Raw genomic sequence first — 20,044 nt, forward strand, 5'->3', positions numbered from 1 at the left:
ATTAGATTAGAGTACCTGCTCGAAAAATGGCAAAACAAGGTGGTGTTTACATTTATCCCAAGGTGCATTAAAGAGATCTGGTGATGGAATCCACAATCAAAGTATATGTCGTGCAAGTGGTCTCATAACATGTTTTTTATAACCAAAATTAAATATCATCTTTTGACAGAACGGGTGATAACTTTTGCTCAAACAAGTTTGACGAATACACAAAACACTCTTAAAATCTTCATTCAGAAACAGAAGCGATAAAAATCAGCCTTCTAAAATCTTACACCTTGGGATAAGCCCACCTGTATATTATATCCACTTAGATAGCTGCTCGAAACGAAAACTTTTATACAATGCAAACAGCTGACAGGCTGAAATTTCAGCGAACTTAAAACGGAAAGAGCCCCACTATTGGTTTCCCTAAACTCGTTACACCTACGGGTCGGCCTCGATTCCGATAAGCTTGCACCCGACATCGAATGATCCTATACACAGCTACTCTCTTCAGATATAAACCTTAAATTCGGTTTTATTTACTTGTTAATTAAAAAGGAAAATATACATTTGTTAAATGTACATTAATGTTTCTAGTTAAATTAATTGATGAATTCATATCTTATCATTCATTCAGTGATAGAACATTCATTTTATTATTCAAGTTTATTATTGAGAAAACGCAATTGGATTTTTTTGGAATTTGACTATCTCATCGAATAGGCTATCCTATCGATTAGTAACTTTTGTGCACGATCGGGCCTATTGTCTGTTCCGAAAAAAGGTGTTTTATGTCTCCTTCCTTACTTCTTTTTTGACAAAAGTAAGGATAAGCTCATTACGTTACATTGGAGATACGTTATGTACCTTATTTATTCGCAAGCAACATTTTGAGTCATCCGCGCGACCGACCGACCGAAATAATTTTAAACTATTAAAGTAAAAAAAAGTTAAACTGTGATGTAAATATGAGCTGATTATTTCAAAATAAATCGAAATCAACGAGATAAAGTTTTACATTATTAGCAGTGTTACTTCGGTAACAATTTTTTCCGGTTGTTATGTAATAAGTAAATGATCTTAAATTTAGATAAAATTTTCTATATTTAGAACATGTCGGGTCATACTCGCGTTTGATGCTATTGAAACGGGATGAAGAAAGAGTTATTTATTTTTTATGAGGAGTTCTAGCATTTGCCTCGTTGCCTTTGAGGGAACATGATAGTCAATGTGGTAAATAAAACCATGCTCCCTTACACCACGATACTCCCTGGCACAGTTCTGCTATCGGGCCATAATAACAAAATTTGGGAATAAACCAAAATGTGTAAGTGCAATTATGAAGCACAGAAGAGATAACAACCTGATCAATAAAATGGACAAGGAATGGGAAATGAGTATGAATAGTGTTTTCGATAGAAACTGTGGTCAGAATAACAGGTTGTCCTATGAAGTGAATAATAACTGTACAAACAATTGATACAAAAAATCTAAATAGATTCATAACCGTGCTTGCAACTCTGTGACAAGTATGAATAATACTTTATACCAGGGGTCTGCAACCTACGGCCCACGGGCCGAATACACCCCTCAAAAGCCTTTAATGCGGCCCGCGATGTCTTTGTAAAGGTTAAAATAAATAGCATATTTTTTCTGACTAATTAATCAAAATCTTTTTTCTTTTGAAAGTTGAAGATTCAATAGAATATTTTTGCAGCAATTTGATATATTTAGTTAGTATTTTGTAATTAAAAAGAGATGTGAAATTTCACTCATTCTAAAGGAAGCGTATAAACAAGGACCCCCAACGACGTTAATTATGAAATAATGCGACCCGTGAACTGAAAAAAATTGGGGACCCCTGATCTACACGAAAGAAAAATATCGCATGCCTTGGTGTATGCATATGGCTTGGAGATACGATATGGAAATACGATATGGATTTAAATACTATTCTACTAATGATAAATCGTTTGATTCAAAGTGAATTGGCTGTAAAATCGGTGATTTTTATAATTTTTATACAAATTTGGGAATATTTTTATACATTTCTGGGAATATTATCCGTGGAAATCGATTAAACGGCAACCGTTCGGTCCCAAGTTCTACTGTATCAGATTATTTTTAAAAACTTGCCCTATTTTAAAATGTCTTATAAAGGTATTCCCCGATATACGCTATACGTTATCTACGCAATTTTGCTATACACGATTTTCTAAATTTGACAGTTCTTTTAGCAAATTGTACTGATTTGGCATGTCAATTGACAACTGCTAAATAAATTCTCTTTTGGTTGAATTATAAACATCATTTTGAAACTAACAAAACTGCAATATTCAGTTAAAATCAGATGAATTAACTAAATTAGTGGTTACTTAGCCACAGCCATTAAAGTTCCCACTTCAAGAAAAATTACACGAAATTTAGCATTAATTTGACTTGAAACCTCTGAAAACCTTCGACTTACGCTAATATCCGGGATACGCTTGCTTCCGGTCCGCATTAATAGCGTTTATCAGAAAAGCTGCAGTTTTCGTCAAGTTTTCAAATTCATAATACTGCAGCATCTCATACATAGATGGCGCTATTTTATAAATGCAGGGCTAGCATCCCGAAGAGCAAATCGAGCAGTTTTAAATTTGAAAATCCCGCGAACATTGCGATTTTTATTCATTAAAATTTGCTGGTTTCGGACGAATCATCAATTATATCATCCTTGTCATTCTTTCCTATATAAATTGTATTGCATTACAATTCATAAGTGACTACCCGTGTATAACGACTTACTTAATCAGATTTTGGTCTTTTTTGGGGTCTTTATTCATTGCCAAAATCCAAAGAAATATGAATGTTGAACTGAACTGAAATTATTAGACTTTCCACTTTAGCTCAGAAAGCATTAAAGCATATTGTAATTATTGATTAATGGTGAAATGAAAACATTATACGGAAAAATCTCCATATTAATAATAAACGATTTCACACACAACTTTAGACATCTATTCATTACAGGTTTTCCCACGATTTATTGGTCGTTTCTCATAATGTTTTCGGCTCGTTTCACGATTTATTCATCGTATCTCATAGATTTTTGATTCGTTACCATAACTTATTGGTATCGTCCGATTGAATACCAATACAATTGAACCAAAAAATTCTGGAAAGCGACCAAAAATTCGTGGGAACACACCAAAAAAATATGGGAAACAACCAAACAATTAGGGGAACCAAACAAAAAATCGTGGCAAACCCTGTATCATCACATTTGATCTGTAAAATTCAACAGATTAGATGAAAAATTATTTATTTTGTAACTGTTTGTTAGAGAAATCATCATGTGCTAAAATCACTGTCCGTTGAGTTTTCTCATATTCTTTTACGTAAACGTAAACGTAAAACGTTTTACTGTTCACATTTCGAATGGGGGTTTCAAATCACTTGTTTCGTATACATTTGATTAGTACACGTCTAGTATTACTTCAAATGGGATTTTGATTGATAAAATGAATAAAAGCCTAAAAGGATAATACTAAAAATAATTAACAAGTGATTCACGGTCAGACCCATGACTGACCATATAAACTAATGCAATATATTGGGAACAGATACACTTTCCGTATACAGAACAACTTTTCCCATACGAAGAAAAAATACGGTTTTCATTGTGTTTACTGGAACTGGAATAAGGGGTCTCAACTGAAGATCATTCACTTTAGCTGAGAGCTCCTATTAATGTTAATGCTGCAAAAAGAATAGCATATTCAAATCGAATTGCTACTTCCCTTGGGCTAATGTAGGTATATTGAACGTTATGTTTAGGGAAAGTCAATTTTAGATCAATATTCTGCTGCTTTATGTGATTCAAATAAACCATAAACTATTTTATTCACTTTGCGTATAACAAATCCATACAAGAGCAAATACGATTTTATAAATAAATACAACTGCCATGTACTGTGTTAATGCATGATCTTCATCGAGCATCCTTCAAATTTTCATGGCGTTCGGGAATGATTTTCGCCATGAATAAAAATTAACGCTTTTAAACCTTACAAACCACTTTTGAATAGTCGCTTCAGCTAGACCCAGATAACCATAAACTTTGATTACAAAACGATGGCTTTTGGTATACGATTCCTCCATATTGTCATGACACACCCAAAAAATACACTTTTTGCTATCAAAATTGCCATGCTTTTAGCTTATACAAACAATATTGCAAACCAAAATTCCTAATAAATCCACTTAATTAGAGGATAGATATGATCAGTATGTTTTCTCCCAAATATTGAAAACCTCGAATTTTATTATGTCTTATATTTAATGCATGCTTTGCATTTGTTAAGTGCTGTGTTTAAAACCGTCCCAACTTAATCAAATGTATTTAAATATCTAATCATTCGAACTGTGATCGTAATAGGAACTATCGACTTCCCTTTAGACCATTTAAGTACATTTTAATACTTTTACAACATTTTCACTATTCTACATCTGTACGCTCTTGATTTGCTCAAAGTTGCTGTTGTTGCCTTTGTCGCCGAGTGTTAATATTTGGTGTAAAATGACTTGCAGACAATTGATAACGCCAATTGCTGACTTCAAGATCTTCATCTAAATCGGTCAAAATAGCAATAGGCCGCTCAGTTGTCATCGTGTAAGGAGATCGATGTTTCCCTAATACATTTCGATTGCTTGCACTGACACCTGTGCTATCTCCTGTGCTTGAGCTAAGGGTTTCGCTAAGTTTGCGAAAATTGTCTCCATAGAGTGGGTTAGTCCTCACTACACGCTCCGCTGTTTTGATTCGATGATGGCTGATAGCTGTTACGTTAATTTCTTCCTCATCACCCATGCTGCTTACGTCAGGTTTTTTACGTCGATTCTTCCGATCAAATAGATTTGTTCGGAAGAAAAGTTTGTGTCATAATATACTCGACAAACTGGTGTTGGTGTTTTTCTTTAAAATGTAGACGCAAATACAAAGAACTGCCAATAGCATACATACTAATGTAAGCATAGAAAAAAAGGCATGCTTATATTTGGAAGCCGCTGCTGTTTCTCGGAATATATCTTGCTCTTCCTCAAGTGTTAGATCAATTCGGCGATTACGCAGTTTCTCTTGGTTTGTTTCATTCATAATTTGGCTGAGCTTTGGAAGAAATTGGTCCCAAAAACTGTCCATTCTCTGCAGATAGTAAAAATACTCTGAATCTCTTGCACCAGCTAGATAGATAGCATTTTTAGACGTTCTCGCGTTTTCTTGGTCTGCCTGAACGTTAGGATTAAGATTGTAGGGGTTTTTGGAGTTATTTATGCTAGAAGATGGCTCTTCCAATCCTGTTATACCAATAACGTTTTCTTCAATTTCTTGTAAATTATCTTCAAATGTGTTTTCTAATGATGAGTGATCATTTCGATGAAATGACTCCGGTTTTGCGGAGATCAACTTGATGTATTTGAGTTCAACGCTATATGGTGTCCAGGAATCAAATTGCCGACCGGGTGTTGGATTGCTAAAAACAACATATTTTGAAATGTACCATTTGCAGTTAACATTCATCAAAGCAATAAACTTACCCGCCTTTAATGAATTCCGTAAATAAAGATCGCATTTTCTTGCACAATTTGTCTTCAACCAGCGATAAGCGCCTGCGCCCAATTTCTCTGTAAAGGCTTGGTCCCATGAGGAAAGGTAAATCCGATGAATGAGATGCTCCTCCAAAAAAGTTAATTCTTCCCCTCATGTCCATCGAATTGGGGTGATGGAAAAGATATGCATAAACGTAACTGGCGTTATGTTGCGTTGCAGCTTTGCTCTCGCCCTGTATATTTGCTATATCGTCCTCTACCGTTCCGACGGGCAGTTGTCTATTAGATTGTTTTTTGGTTCCGAGGGCTTTGAGAGTTTTATAGAAAGGTATTTCGTGTCGTGTTTCCGACATAATTTTAATGATAGCGTGTATATGATGCGCTGTTGTTTGGGGTATTTGTTCAAAGTAACGCCAATGTATGGTTTCACGTATCTAAAAGAAAGTATAATAACCAGTTAAAAGAGTATGGCATATGATATGTTGCCAAGATTGTAACATACTTGATCTTGGCCCGCTCCTTGAAACTTGTACCGTTCGATGATATTAGGTAGAAGCGTTTCATTAATGTACTTCTTTAGCGAATCAATACTTTGACGTGCTAACTCAATCCATTTGCTGTACAAAAATCCGCCTTCGTTGCTAGTTATACCAAAAAGAATGGGCATGTCTTCCATGATGAGAGCTTTCGCTGTGAACAATTTTTGAGGATCATCAACAATATACCGTTTTTCAACAGGTAGGTAGTGATCTATAATTGGTCCGAGATTGATAGTGTAGTTTCCGTTACGATAGATGTACTCATAAGCACGTAGAAGATCGTGAATGCTCTTCTGCTGTAGGCATTTCAATACATTTTTTCCAACGTCATAGTTGCAGGCCAGTATTTTAATGATTTCTTGAGAAAGTTTGTTGTCAGCGTTCACTTCGGAATACGGAGAATAGATTGTGCCAGACATTATGATAGCCCGCGCAAATAGGCCTCTTGCTTGCGGGCTAACCATGTGAATCATTACATTTGGTCCACCGGTTGTACCATGTCCAAGTAGTGTTAATCGATTCGTATCACCACCAAATTTTTGTATATTATCCTTTATCCAGACAAGTGCCAATTGTTGATCGAGTAGACCAAGGTTTCCTGGAGCATATTTTTGACCGAGCGATAACCACCCGAACACATTGCTTCGGTACTGTACAGTTACTACGATAATACCATCTGCCGCAAGATCGAGACCGCTTGCCCGATTAGTGTTCCAGTCGAATGCCATTTCCTCACCTGTTATCATTACCAATACCGGGAAGCCTCCGTAACGTATTGATGTCTCGGGAATCCATATGTTCAAGTACAGACAATCTTCGCTAGTTTCACGCGATCGAAACTGATTTTCAATTCCCAAATCTTCGTAGCTGCTGTTTTCGATTTGTGGACAAATCGGTTTAAAGTCACGAGCATACAAAGTTCTATTCCATCCTGGACTCGGTACGGGGGGAGCAAATCGTAGCTCATTGACGGGAGGCTTTGCATATGGAATCCCAAGGTACGCATATATGGGTATGCGTGATGTCTCGGGAAAGACTTTAAGCTGTTGTTAAATGAAAAAAATTAGGAATGTTCTTGACATATTTTAAATATACAATCTCACCCCAATAAGAGTTCCTTGACTTAGTACGATGGTTGCATCTTGCATTTGGCTTCCAGATAGTCCAATTGATAAAATCCAAAACAATAGTACGTTGTTAAGAAGCTTTTTAATTGTTGCCATTATATTATCTTACTACTTGATCACAAAACAACAAAGCCTAAATCCAATGATTTTAAAAGCAAACAAGAAAACAAAGAATAAGATTTCAAGAGAAAAAGAAAAAGGAAAATGAATCATATATGTTCGAACTAGCGGTTTAACGTTCCTCTGGCCAGCGTATGGTGACATCAGAGGACTGTATTTAATATAATGACACTTCTACCCATTAGCTCTACATGTGTGAAAAGTGTTACATGTTCACACAAATACATTGAAGCAAGGCAATTCCGGATTAATCATTAGCATGAAAATAAACGGCTATGCCTCGATTGGGTAGGAAGAAACCAGAAAACATGTTTTGAGCCATGCTAAGCTTAGCTCTGTTTTCAGTTTTGGTCCAATTTATAGCTACAGCGTGACAATGAATGTCCCTGCCGCAATGGTTCGTTCGGTTGAGTGGTTCTGACTTTTTTTAACCATTGTTATTATCAAAGGGGTGACAATGACGTTGAAGCTGTAGCGTTGTATGACTTTTATAATAAAATTTATATTTTTCAAAAACCTTGCAAACAAAATTCCTCAAATTACAATTAAAATGATTTCTTTAAATAATAATTATTAAACAACATAACATAACAACATAACAACAACATAAAATAATTATTATACAATTATCAGTATTACACTAATTACACTTTTATCACTTGCCTTCTTCATCGTTATTTTAAAATAAAGTTTAGCACACACTTTGTGTAGAAGAAATTCACAATAATTTACAATAGTCAACAGTTTCCACTGGTTGCAATGTAATATTGAAAATCGTTCTGCTCTAATAACTATCGCGTATATCTTTGCAGCACTTATCAGATTTGTTCGACCGGGATACAATTTTGCACTGATATAAATTTAGGGAACATAACAAAAACAAATTAGTTTTCAATTTATTCTTTTGGTAGCAAGCAATACTTGATAAGAACGAACCGGCGCTATATCAAAATATGGTAAAAATGTATCCATTATATTTAAAAATATTTTCCGGACGTCATCAGACAGTAAACTGAACTGATGGACTTGCAGAATAAAACTGACCCTTCTAGCTCAACAAATATAGTTACATGGCATTTTTACTCATGTGGTGAGGGTCGACATGAACAAATAAATAGCGTTCACTTTCATGACGAGTAGTGCGCGCACTCATCTGGGGCCTTAGTTCAAGCATGCAAAAGAGAGCTCAAATTGGGGATCTGTTCAGAACAAAAGAAAGCTTGTTGCGCTGATGAATGAGTGCGCTACACATGACTTATTGGGTTGATGTCGAGTTCGTGACTGTGTTATGGTTGTACTTCCGGTTGCATTAGGAACTATAGCGTAGGGTGATTCAGTAAGCTACGTGTGTGAGTATTGTTTTTTTCACGAGTTGCTCATTTTAGGTGGAAAGTGTGCTTGTATGTGGATTTTGTTTTTGACCACTAATTAGGTTTATATCGAGTTCCAGCTGTCAGCGATAAACATTTGAGAGTTATTTACGCGAAGTGCCGAGGCGGAAGTAAAATATGAAACGTTTTCAGTGAATAGGTTTTTTTTTAATGAAATACATACAGTCGTTCTCCGAGTTACGCGAATAATGCGTTCCGGAGACATTCGCGTAACTCGGATTCTCGCGTAAGTCGAATATCACGTTTTACAGCTAAAATATACTTGATTAATAACTAATTTTGATTAAATTTAGTTTATTTATGCAATTTATTACGTATTATATGTCATTGGTGTAGAAAAATTGGTTATTTATGCTTTTTTTTTTAATTTTTTTTGTTTTAAAACTTTCGAAAAAAAAAATGCAAATTATTTTTCTTTTGACAATTGAGAAAGAAAATTGTACTGATTTGACATCTGAACTGTTTAAAATAAAAAAAAATCCCGTAACTCGTGGAAAGACTGTATATTTAAACTTTTATGGCAGTATCAATCACCTTTTTAAGTATTTGAAATAATAAAGCTCAACAACAAATGGTACGAATTAGTTAACAACCATGCAAACATAATTCATGTTCTTTAAACGTGTTATCTAAACCTGTGAGGGGGGTTAGAAAATTGTGCAGGGAAATATGTTAACAGTATCAATCTTTAAGTTCTAATTATAATTAAGTTCCTCAAGAGAGAGTGCTTGGTTTAATGCTATTTATTATGTAAATCAAGGACATGAAAAAATATGTCGAGTTATTGAAATTTAAATATTTTAGCTGATGATACAGTAAATCCTTTTCTCTGAGCCCCTTCGATACCTCGGGGTACCACGCGGCTGCTTAGTTTGCGTAGTGGTTAATTCGGCCTTGATTCTAATGATAAAAAAAAAATCAAATTTATGCAGTGCGGTGTGTATTAAAACACCATAAATGTTACATAGATGTTTCGAAGATTTTTTGTGAATCAATTGGATCAATTGAAATCCTAAGTATATTGTAATTTAAATTTTCACTAGCGCATCTGGTGGCGGTTAAAGGAAACTATTCCGAGTCGTGAATGGAATTGTCGTGCCGTATCCTAAATTTAAGTAGTTTTGTTTTCTGAATATTTGTATAGTTATCACTAAATCGACGGACCTCATAAGCCCACTCGGTATATGCAGGATTCACAGATTTAAATATCACAATATTTTGTTTACATAGCCTCACACTTACGCACAACAATTACAAGGAGGCTAAACATTTAGAAGCAAAGAAGGAAGAAAATTAATACGATACGATAAGATTATTGTTTTTTGACGCGGAATCTGCAGATATTTCTGCAGGACATCTGACTATTACAAAACTTTTCCAGTCCGTATTAAGTAAAAAACACAGAAAATTACCATATTTTCCGAAGCGGTCCAGCATTTTAAGGCAACATACTTTGAAAACCACCACCAGATGCGCTAATGAAAATCAAAATTACGCTTGCGAGTACGATCAATGTAGCCCGGCCTTTAGAGCTAGTTTATTTGTACTCTATTCAGATGCTGTAGTTGGGACCTTAATCTTTTTACTGATGTAAATACGGATTTTGCCTCTTTGCTTTGACACTCCATTTTTTTCCATTCCATTCCATTTTCGCGATGCAAAAATCTTTAATGACATTTGATAATGATTTTCAATTTTCAATTCTAGAATAGAATTCAAAGGTATGCTATTTTTATATTTCAAGTTTAGTAGCATCGATTGCTGTCTACACATACGTATTAAATAATATAATCAATAACATACTCATGGGTTATATATTAACTTCGATTAAAAATTTTAATGAGTACTTTTGTACGTTTCAAAAAAGCCAAGAGTAAGGGACTTCAATAAAAAAAATGTAATCATAATAAAAATAATAGTACATAGGTATATACAAAATCACAGAGTTGAGACTCGCGCGCATAATTTGTGTTTCTGAGTTGTGATGCTGTTCAAGTGAATTCAGGTTTCCTAGCAACATCACCACTAGTGGGTTTAACTATCAGGGATTTATTGAGTTACTCATAGCATAATATCCTACGTATTGGGAACACGTTTAATGCGTTGGTTGGAACCCATTACGGCCATAATTCTATCATAACAATAAAGTGCAGAGAATGTTTCAAGTTGGAAGGTAAGAGATTTTGGTGTTGTATATTTATTAAGTTGTTGTATATTATTAAGCAATTTTAATTGAAACTTAGTTAATCTATAAAACTATGATTTGCTGGAGAAGTAGCTTTGAATCATTTGCAGAGTATTTGGGTGTATCTATCTTGTTCATACATTATGATGTTTAACATTAGTGAGTAATTTCTTATGCAGGTTTCGAATGACTTTTGGCAGAGAATGTTTCAAGTTGGAAGTCATTCGGCAATGCAGTGGTCACCAGTTGCTAAATTTCGTGCTGGGAGATGCTGCATACCGCAATCGCAATTCAATTCCGCATTCGATGCTTTTCGAAGCATTGTCGCTAGTGCCTTGCTGTCGGCGTTTTCATCGTGCTCGAGCGAGGAAACATATGCATGCTGCAGAAGCCTTATTAAGTATTCACGCTTTGTAGATTTTCGCTTGACCGGGCAAACGTTTGATACGATATTTATGAGCTGTTTTGCTGTGTTCTTAAAATTGGTGAATAAAACATTAGCACTCTCCTTTCCGTTTTCTTAAAAGGTCTCAACCCGCCAAGTACTTGGAGGTTCCAGTGAACACTTGAAAACCAGATTCTTTAACGCCATCGATAACTGAAGAAGCAGCTTGTTGGATATGTATGGTATGCACTAGTGTTATATTTTGTTTTTATGTTAGCAGCAATTGCATTGACGTTCTATCCAAGCTAATCAAATGGTATGTATTTGTTGAATTTACGAAGTGAAACGAGTGATTGTGGAAATTTATTTCTATTGAATGTAAATATTTTCAAGGAGGAACCTAACTAGATGAACCTTAGTAGAAATAAAAATAAGCAAATTACCAATAACTTAATTTGGCCACTGTAATGTATCGATTTACACTTTTATGTTATAAAAGTGGTGAAAAGCAACTTTGTTTTATTATTCTTGTTCTATGGCACAAAAATCATTGTCTGTCAAGACCTGCCCTTACAATTAGTGGGCTTAGCTTTCAGTCGCTCTTTGATAACCCATAGCGGAATAAGCAGTCCTACGTATGGGGGTAAGGTCCATCCGGGACTTGAACCCATGATGGACATGTTGTTAAGTTGTGCGAATTGACGACTGTACCAAAGGACCGGCCCGTTTATTAATACATGTTTTTAGTTCTTAGAAATTCTCTGTCTGCAAGCGATTTAGCCACTATTGGGCTTCGAGGCTATCATCGACTTGATTGTATAAGTCAATGCAGGGTAGTCAGTTCTGCTTGGTCCATAGGGCTTTGAGCCCATGACGGGTATGTAATTAGATCGTTACGCCTTTACATTGACCTACAAAAACAAGCAAACGTGCCCTTTAAGAGATTTACAATAATCAATTAATACAGTAACAACAGTCTGAATTTGATTATTTCAAAAACTAGCTATCAAGTTCATTTTGTCTTTCCATATTCATGGAGCTATGAAGTGGTTTCTACCGATTCTCAAGTGAGATTCGCACATATTGCATCTGTACACATATCTGTAGACATCATCAACATGTACTTATTTCCATTATATCTGTCACTGAAAAGCCCCGGCAGAGTGTGTAATCATAGTTGTTCATTGTGATTCGCTTGCTTGGGGAAAGAAAAGCTGTAAGAAAAGCATTGTTCTTTTGGTGTATTACAGTAAGCGTGCTTAGCACAGCAACTAACTAACGACAGGAACATTATTTTATTGTAGTTTCATTGCCATATATCATTACGCAAAACAGTAGGACATCAGTAAAACGCTGAATACCCGTGAAGTATGCGGGTAACGAAAGCAAATGTATGTTTGGAAGGATGCTGGGCGAGTTGCTGAGTCTGACATCTGAAAAGACTAAGCTATGAATAATTTCTTTTGATTCACGGCTTGTGGATGATACATTTGTCCATTGATGCATATAGCTCCTTTTCATGCATAATAAATGTGACACGGTTACTTCACGATTTTTACTCGATCATGTTATATTCTATGCATATGTTGCTCTTGATGTATAGCATTTACATGCATGCAACATTTTGCATTTTACAAAGTTATTGTATAATGGTAAAAGTATAGCGCAATGAAAAATAGCCATAAATTGTATTAGTTTATTTTTCCTTATGTAGTTATTGCTGTATAATGATTATTTAACTTGTTTCTTCAAATACGCCTACACTTTTGCTGATAGATTTAAGATACAATCAATCAATTGAAGCAAACTTTTACTAGCAAAATTTTAAAGTAATAAGCTGCAACTTATATCAACCTTGTTGATTTTTGTTCATAAACAAATATACGAATGCCTTTGGAAAAAAGCTGGTCTAAATAATTTATACAGATTGAAGAATGAGAATGTTGCGCTACTAACAGCATTTTTACGCAATAATGTAACATCTGTAACAGGTGCTTCGGCTCGTCTGGTTTCTTTGCGTAGCTTTTCTACTGTACATCTGCACATAGCACAGGAAAACACTAAACGAGCACATCACACAATGTATTTCCGGATTATTGATAAAAGTTTAAAATTTGAATTACGATGATGAAGTAGTACGATGTTAACGATGTTACATTTCACTGGAAAGCAAGGATGAAATTTGAATATGTATGACTGATTACATAGAATTAATTTTGGACACTTCTCTGAATGCAACAGTTGGCAACCACAACATGTGAAGGAGTTTTCCTGTAAGTTAAGCAAGATAATGAAAATATATTGATATTACATATAAAATGTCAAATGTAAATGTAAACGTAAACATTTATATTAAATCGTATTTTAGACATGCCTGATGAAAATTAAATCTTGATTGTGGGGAAATAAACATAATATGTATTGTTACAACCTTTTCTTTAAAACATCAATTCTTCTTCAAAACATCAATTTCCGCGGATCTGCTGACACTACATACCACAGGCTGCAAATCACTGATCCACATTTTTCTTTCATTGTTTTGAATCCTTTTGATTATTTTTTGCACTTAACCTAAAATATTGGTTGATTTTTTGTTATATAAAATGCTTGAGTGCACTGGTTAAAATGTGCTTGCTATGTTTTTTGGTATGCAAAAAAAGAAAGAAAAATACCATAACCATACATTTATTTCAATTAACTGGAAAAGGAAAGCATATGTTTCATTATTAAGTAAAAGTATGTTTATATTAAACTATTTCAAAACATGTTCTCAAATTTCCTTAGTCTTTTAGAATTACTGCAAATAGACGCCTAAAGACCATTAATGTAAAAAAAAGACGCTTGGTAATTTTCGATAGCACGCGGACTATCACAGGGTATACTGCACGTTTTGATTAGGGAAATTTTTAAACAAACTGCAGAAGCAATGGTATGTTTTACTATTGAGCGGAGTTAGAAAAAGGAACCCATAGCTTTCTGAAATAAATCGATTGTATCAACACTTATTTTAAAAAATACATAAGGCTATTACTACCCTAAAACAATAAGACAAACATACAGCATATAACAGTAAAAAAGAAAGGGATAACATCATTTTCGTAAGCCAATTTATGGCATTTTTACATTAAATCGAGGGACAGAATCATGTGTGAGGAATAAAAGTGTCAATGATGGAATTCCATATGATACATCAGTTTATATATAATTCGCTTAGTCGAGTGATGGCTTTTACACACGCTACATGTTGCATGGCGTTCATACTTTGGAACGAAAAGAATAGAAAACAGGTTTATAAACTATAGATTTTATGTTTTTATCATTTTTTAGGTTCAGCATTGATAGAAACAGCGTTAATAATAAGCTTGTAATGAAAGTTATTCTAAGTGTGCTGATAGATGTACGAGAAATGTGAATGTGCTAGCGCGTTATTTATGGCATCTCTATAGGTTATAGCACCTGGTTTGGTCACCAAAGCAAAACACTACAGTCGTAAAATAAGAATACAACCTGGAAGGATCCACCTTCCTAGCACGGCCGGTCACAGAGCAATGTTGTAATCATAATCGAATTCACGATGGAACGAGGGGTCAGCGGAATATATTACCTACATCTTGAACGTGGCCGAATCGAAAGAAAGGCGTTCTGATTTACAGACCTGCTGCTTCTATAAATAATGTAAAAGATTTCAATAAATCTAATTGACCACCATAGTTTTTTATGTTTTGGTTGCATCTGTACGGTGGTTAGGATGATAGTTTGATGTCTGCGCTCAACTATCCTAACCACGTCTTTGGTATATTTGGAAAAAGAAAAACATAGCGTGATGTTAGCAGAACAAGCAGTAACATAGGTAATAAAAATCTAAAATGAAATAAAATCATGAGGCTTGCGAATGATGCACGAGCATTGGTGAGGATGCTTTTGTGGTAAGACTTTGCTGGTATTAGCTTATACTGTACAGGATCCTTGAAGCATTTTTTCGATTGTTTGGATGAGTAAACGTGTATAATCATAATAGACAAAAGAAATGGTGAGCCCCAAGTGAGCACAGTCTGTTGTGTCCGATGGTCGAAGATGTTTTCTACGTATGAACACCAGCTTGTAAAAGCTCGTAGTATCCAGAAAGCAAAATACCAAATGGAATTGGTCATGCATTATTTAACGGTGAATTTTTATAACCATCCACTGCCGTCCAATACTATTTGGCGGTAAGAAATGTCTTAGCTTGTACCAGTATGGGTGGTATTGCTTCTGATTGTCTGAATGTTTGTGTTTTAAGCTTTTTGTTATTTGTACCGTAGCTGGTGGCGGTTTGGAGTATTGCTTTTTAGGAAATGATCCGGTAAATCGACAAGCTTAAATAATTTAAAGGGTGATCTTCATTTTTGTACCACCTTTGAATCATTTGTTACATGAATGATGTACAATCGTCTACCAAAGATCTGGAAAGGATTGCCATTTTAACAGAGATTTATATGAACTCTTATCGGCAAGGAATCAGGCTGATTGCAAAATCTTTCTAAATGACATTTTACACCAATGAAACCAAATGGTGAGTCATAGATGCACTTGTTGAACAGATATACAAGATTGATGAAGTCTCTCTAAGATGTACCATGAAGGGAGTTACGATTTTGGGAAAGATATTCCGCTGAAATAATCCTTGAGCTACATTGTTCAATGGAAGAAGGTTTACCAGAATGTACTGGTCAAACGGTGTGTAACTGGGTGTAAGAAATGTGTCACATATTCAGCATTGCATCCTATGAATTCAGGTATCATTAACGTCAAGCACCATGCCGTAGTCTTGGCATTGTTTAAAGACAATTTAGCAAAGTGTCCCACGGTCTTGAGATAAAGTGTGAAACCCTGTAAGTTTTCTCTTCTCTCTCTCTCCCTCTAGTTGGCCTGCTCACGATGGGTGCTGGTGAAGCAAGATGGGTCGTCGCCCGGAGTCTTTCGGAGTCGTCCGGAGTCGCCTGGAGTCGCCCGGAGTCGTCCGGAATCGTCCGGAGTCGTTCGGAGTCGTCCGGAGTCTTCCGAAGTCGTCCGAAGTTGGAGTCTTCCGGAGTCGTTCGGAGTCGTCCGGAGTCGTTCGGAGTCATCTGGATTCATCTAGAATCTGCTGCAGACGGAGTCATATGCAGTTATACAGTATTTGGAAGTTGGAGTCGTCCGGAGTCGTTCGGAGTCGTTCGGAGTCGTTCGGAGTCGGAGTCGTCCGGAGTCATCTGGATTCATCTAGAATCTGCTGCAGACGGAGTCATCTGCAGTTATCTGGAGTCGGCCGAGGTCGGCTTGTATATGAAGTGCACGCGCAAAGTGAAAGACAAAAAAACACAACGAAAGGAAATGTCTGATCACAAGCACATTAAACCACACGGCTCCTGTTGACTCCGACCAACTCTGATTCCGAACGACTCCGAACGACTTCGACTCCGGGCCACTCCGAACGACTCCGAACGACTTCGACTCCGGGCGATTCTGGACGACTCCGAACGACTCCGGACGATTCCGATTCTGGGCGACTCCGGACGACTCCAAACGACTCCGGACGCCTCCGACTCCGGGCGGATCTAGTGGTTCCATTTTGCCGGAGTCGGAATCGAACCAACAATAGTCGGAGTCGGATTGGAGTCGTGGGTGTAACGTCTTTTCCAATATAACAGAGCTCCTCTGCTACCTCGAGGTTGTTGCCGTCAACTAATATGCTGCATTCCAGTTGTGCCTTATTGCTGACTGAACCACATGGAAGCAGGTATTTCTTCTTGATTGCATTGACCGTCAGTCCAATTATTGCTGTTTCGTCTTGAAGTGTGCACCTTATACTTTCGCTGTCGTTTTTCCGACATCAATGTTACTCGTGTAGCCAAGAAATTTGAGAGACTGGTAGAGAAGCCTACCACTTGTGTCGTTATATGTCCTCGCGTTTCATATAACACTTTTCAAGGCGATATCGAAGAGTAGACAGGAGAGTGTATTGTGTCCTTGCGTCCGAACTCTGCGAGGCTCGAACAAGTATGACTACATGTGCATTTCCGACTCCATGTGGAAGAGTTCATCCTTTATACTATACCCATCGCTGCTAGCAGACTTGTGGCCCTTACAGAGTAACCAAAAATGCAACATATGTCGGACAGCTCCCAAGAAATTTATAGAACCACGGATTATATGTTTATGACATAAGGTAAGGATACTAGTTGTTATTTTGCAGAGCTATCTGACTAGCTAATGGACAGAGACTGCTTCCAAAACCAATCAAGCAGCTTTGAAAAAAGTGTACAAAATATATGTCTTCAATATAGCCGAGGAAATTGTATATGCAATGCTATGCGGTCCGTGATCCTAAAAAGGTGGAGAGCACTGCATTACTCAACATAAGGTCTCGTCGTTCCTCCGATGTTCTTATTATTTCCAGAAATCTATATTCTTCCCTCGCTAAGACAGACTTTCTCGCTTGAATAATGCGTGTCTGATGTCAGAAAACTGACCTACGTAATCGCATATCGACGACTGTCACCGATGCACGCAAGCGCTATCATTTTACAACAGCAACATGTCTGTCTAAACAGAGATTGCATCTCTAATATTATTTGAACCACATTGATAAATGACGTTAGTTCAAACTGCATGATACTTGCGATATTAGCTGGTAAGCAGTAAAATCAATTTGTACTTCTTATTCTAAGTCATTTTGCACGATGACTCATAATCATTTGTCATTTCATATCTTGATTTACAGCATGTTTTACCTAGGACTTGTTAAGTCATTTGTTTCACTGGATATTTTTATACTTGTTTGTAATTGTTGTATTTGTGTTTATTCAATTTTCATAATAGCGGTTATCTATTTTTTAAGTTAAAAGGTTTCTCTCTCAGACAGTTCTATACCAAAATTACATTTTTACTTTGTATAGAAATTACAGTTTAGTATATTTACTTAGTTTCAATTTTCTAAGAATGTAAGTAAAAAAATCTTGTTTTTTAGTCTAACGACTTATTAATATCACATATTAATAGTGATATTAATAAGTCGTTAGACTAAAGAACAAGATTTTTTTACTTACATGTTTAGAAAATTGAAACTAACTAAATATACTAAACTAACGTTGCAATGGAGAAACGGTCTCAATGATGAGAATGGATTGCGCACCCCTACCAGCCAAAATCGAAATAAAAAGGCAACGGATCCCAATAACTGTCTCTTAATTGACAGCTCATGTGTAACTAGACGACTCGTCGAATTGTTGTCTTTTTGGTGTCTAATAAGATTTATAAGACTTCTTGTCTAATAGTCGTCTAAAAAGTATCTAATAAGCCTTATTAGACTTACTGTCATAAACCTGTCTCATAATTGTCTAATAGATGTTATAAGATGATAAATCCCAACAAGTGTCTAAATTCATTCTTTAAGCAATTTTGTTAGAAAGTTTGCCATTTACATCGATGAAATTTTCTAATTTTATGAAGAGTAACATTTAAGAAAGAAGCGAAATATTACGCTAAGTATTCAAAGACTCTGCTAAACACACAGCAACACATGAATATTGTTTAAGAAAACAATAGCAGTTCTGATTATTATTGGCATATTCAATGAGCCTTCACAACACAAACAATTTGTATGTATAAAACATTTGTATCACAATTATCACAATTATCATTATCAATTATAAATTATCATAAACCTGCAGCATTGTATCTGTTTTTAGCGTTCCAATGTGAATAATTCTCTTTATCCCTCACTGCAGATGTACGAGTTTTCATCATCACTGGACTGAGTTCGAAACGCGGCTACACACACAACAATGATCTGGAATAAACACGAAAAAAGTTCTTCACATCAAACATATCCACAAAGCGCAACAAATGTGATGGCGTAGAACCCTACATTTTTTTTTCTGCTGGTGGTTTTGATATTTACTGTCTAATAATTACTTCCATTCGTGGACCTAATAGATGCCTAATAGACAGACAGTCTTTAATAGACATCTATTCACGATTTTGGCTTGTAGGGACAGACTTGTACTATCAGGCGCGTAAAACGAATTGATCAATGTGTGCGGGCACTTAATGTTGGACACATCATATTTGCATCTATTTTTCTGTCCTAGAAAGTTCCTTCTACCACTTATCAGAATACTGTCTTCAAGCATTTATGAAGATATTTTTAAGCTATGATTTAAAAAAATCTAAAAAAAGTCTGAATAAATGCCTACTACGGCGTGAAATTAATGGGGTGAAAGTGCTAAATATCGATTCATTAAAAAAAAAGAGCATGTATCTAACAAATATTTCCCAATATGGGTTAAATTCGATTTATATCAGTTATGTTTTTATATATTTATTAATATGTATTTGTTTTCTGATTATATTTTATTGATCAAGTAAGTATGTCTTAAGATAAGTAGTTCTACTAGAAATATCTGAATTAAAGTAAAGTTAACAGCTATTTATACAACTTTGAATCAGTGTATAACGAAGGCTTCGATAACTACCATCCACGTGAGTGGATACGTTATTATCGAATACAATTTCCTTTATGTGAATATATATTTAATATCGAATATAATTGCCTTTACAATGCATTTTATTCATTCTGTTACCGTGACCCGTACATAATCCCGTTTAGCCATTTATTAAAATAAAAAAGACCGTTTCAGTATGCATTGAAAGTGCAGTGAAATACCGCTTAGATATCATTCAGATATTAGGTTATATATCCC

The 20,044-nt window shown here is 35.6% G+C and overlaps 1 protein-coding gene across 2 annotated transcripts; it reads right to left on the bottom strand.

The window, feature by feature from the left end:
* Nucleotides 1–4,780: 4,780 nt before the first annotated feature.
* Nucleotides 4,781–8,378, bottom strand: LOC120903695 (carboxylesterase 1F). Of its 2 annotated transcripts, none has more exons than XM_040313274.1 (6): nucleotides 8,297–8,378; nucleotides 8,024–8,210; nucleotides 7,217–7,373; nucleotides 6,077–7,156; nucleotides 5,563–6,008; nucleotides 4,781–5,498 (listed from the first exon to the last, which is right to left on the bottom strand). In XM_040313274.1, the coding sequence occupies exons 3-6, from the start codon at nucleotides 7,334–7,336 to the stop codon at nucleotides 4,907–4,909; spliced, it is 2,238 nt and encodes a 745-aa protein (XP_040169208.1). In that variant the 5' UTR covers nucleotides 7,337–7,373; nucleotides 8,024–8,210; nucleotides 8,297–8,378; the 3' UTR covers nucleotides 4,781–4,906. The 2 variants fall into 2 exon arrangements, with proteins under 2 accessions (XP_040169208.1, XP_040169209.1); XM_040313275.1 differs by having other exon boundaries at nucleotides 6,077–6,264; nucleotides 6,850–7,156; nucleotides 8,024–8,377.
* Between the last annotated feature and the right edge of the window lie 11,666 nt (nucleotides 8,379–20,044).

The sequence above is a fragment of the Anopheles arabiensis genome, chromosome 3 (assembly GCF_016920715.1).
Source record: "Anopheles arabiensis isolate DONGOLA chromosome 3, AaraD3, whole genome shotgun sequence".
Classification (NCBI taxonomy): Eukaryota; Metazoa; Arthropoda; class Insecta; order Diptera; family Culicidae; genus Anopheles; species Anopheles arabiensis.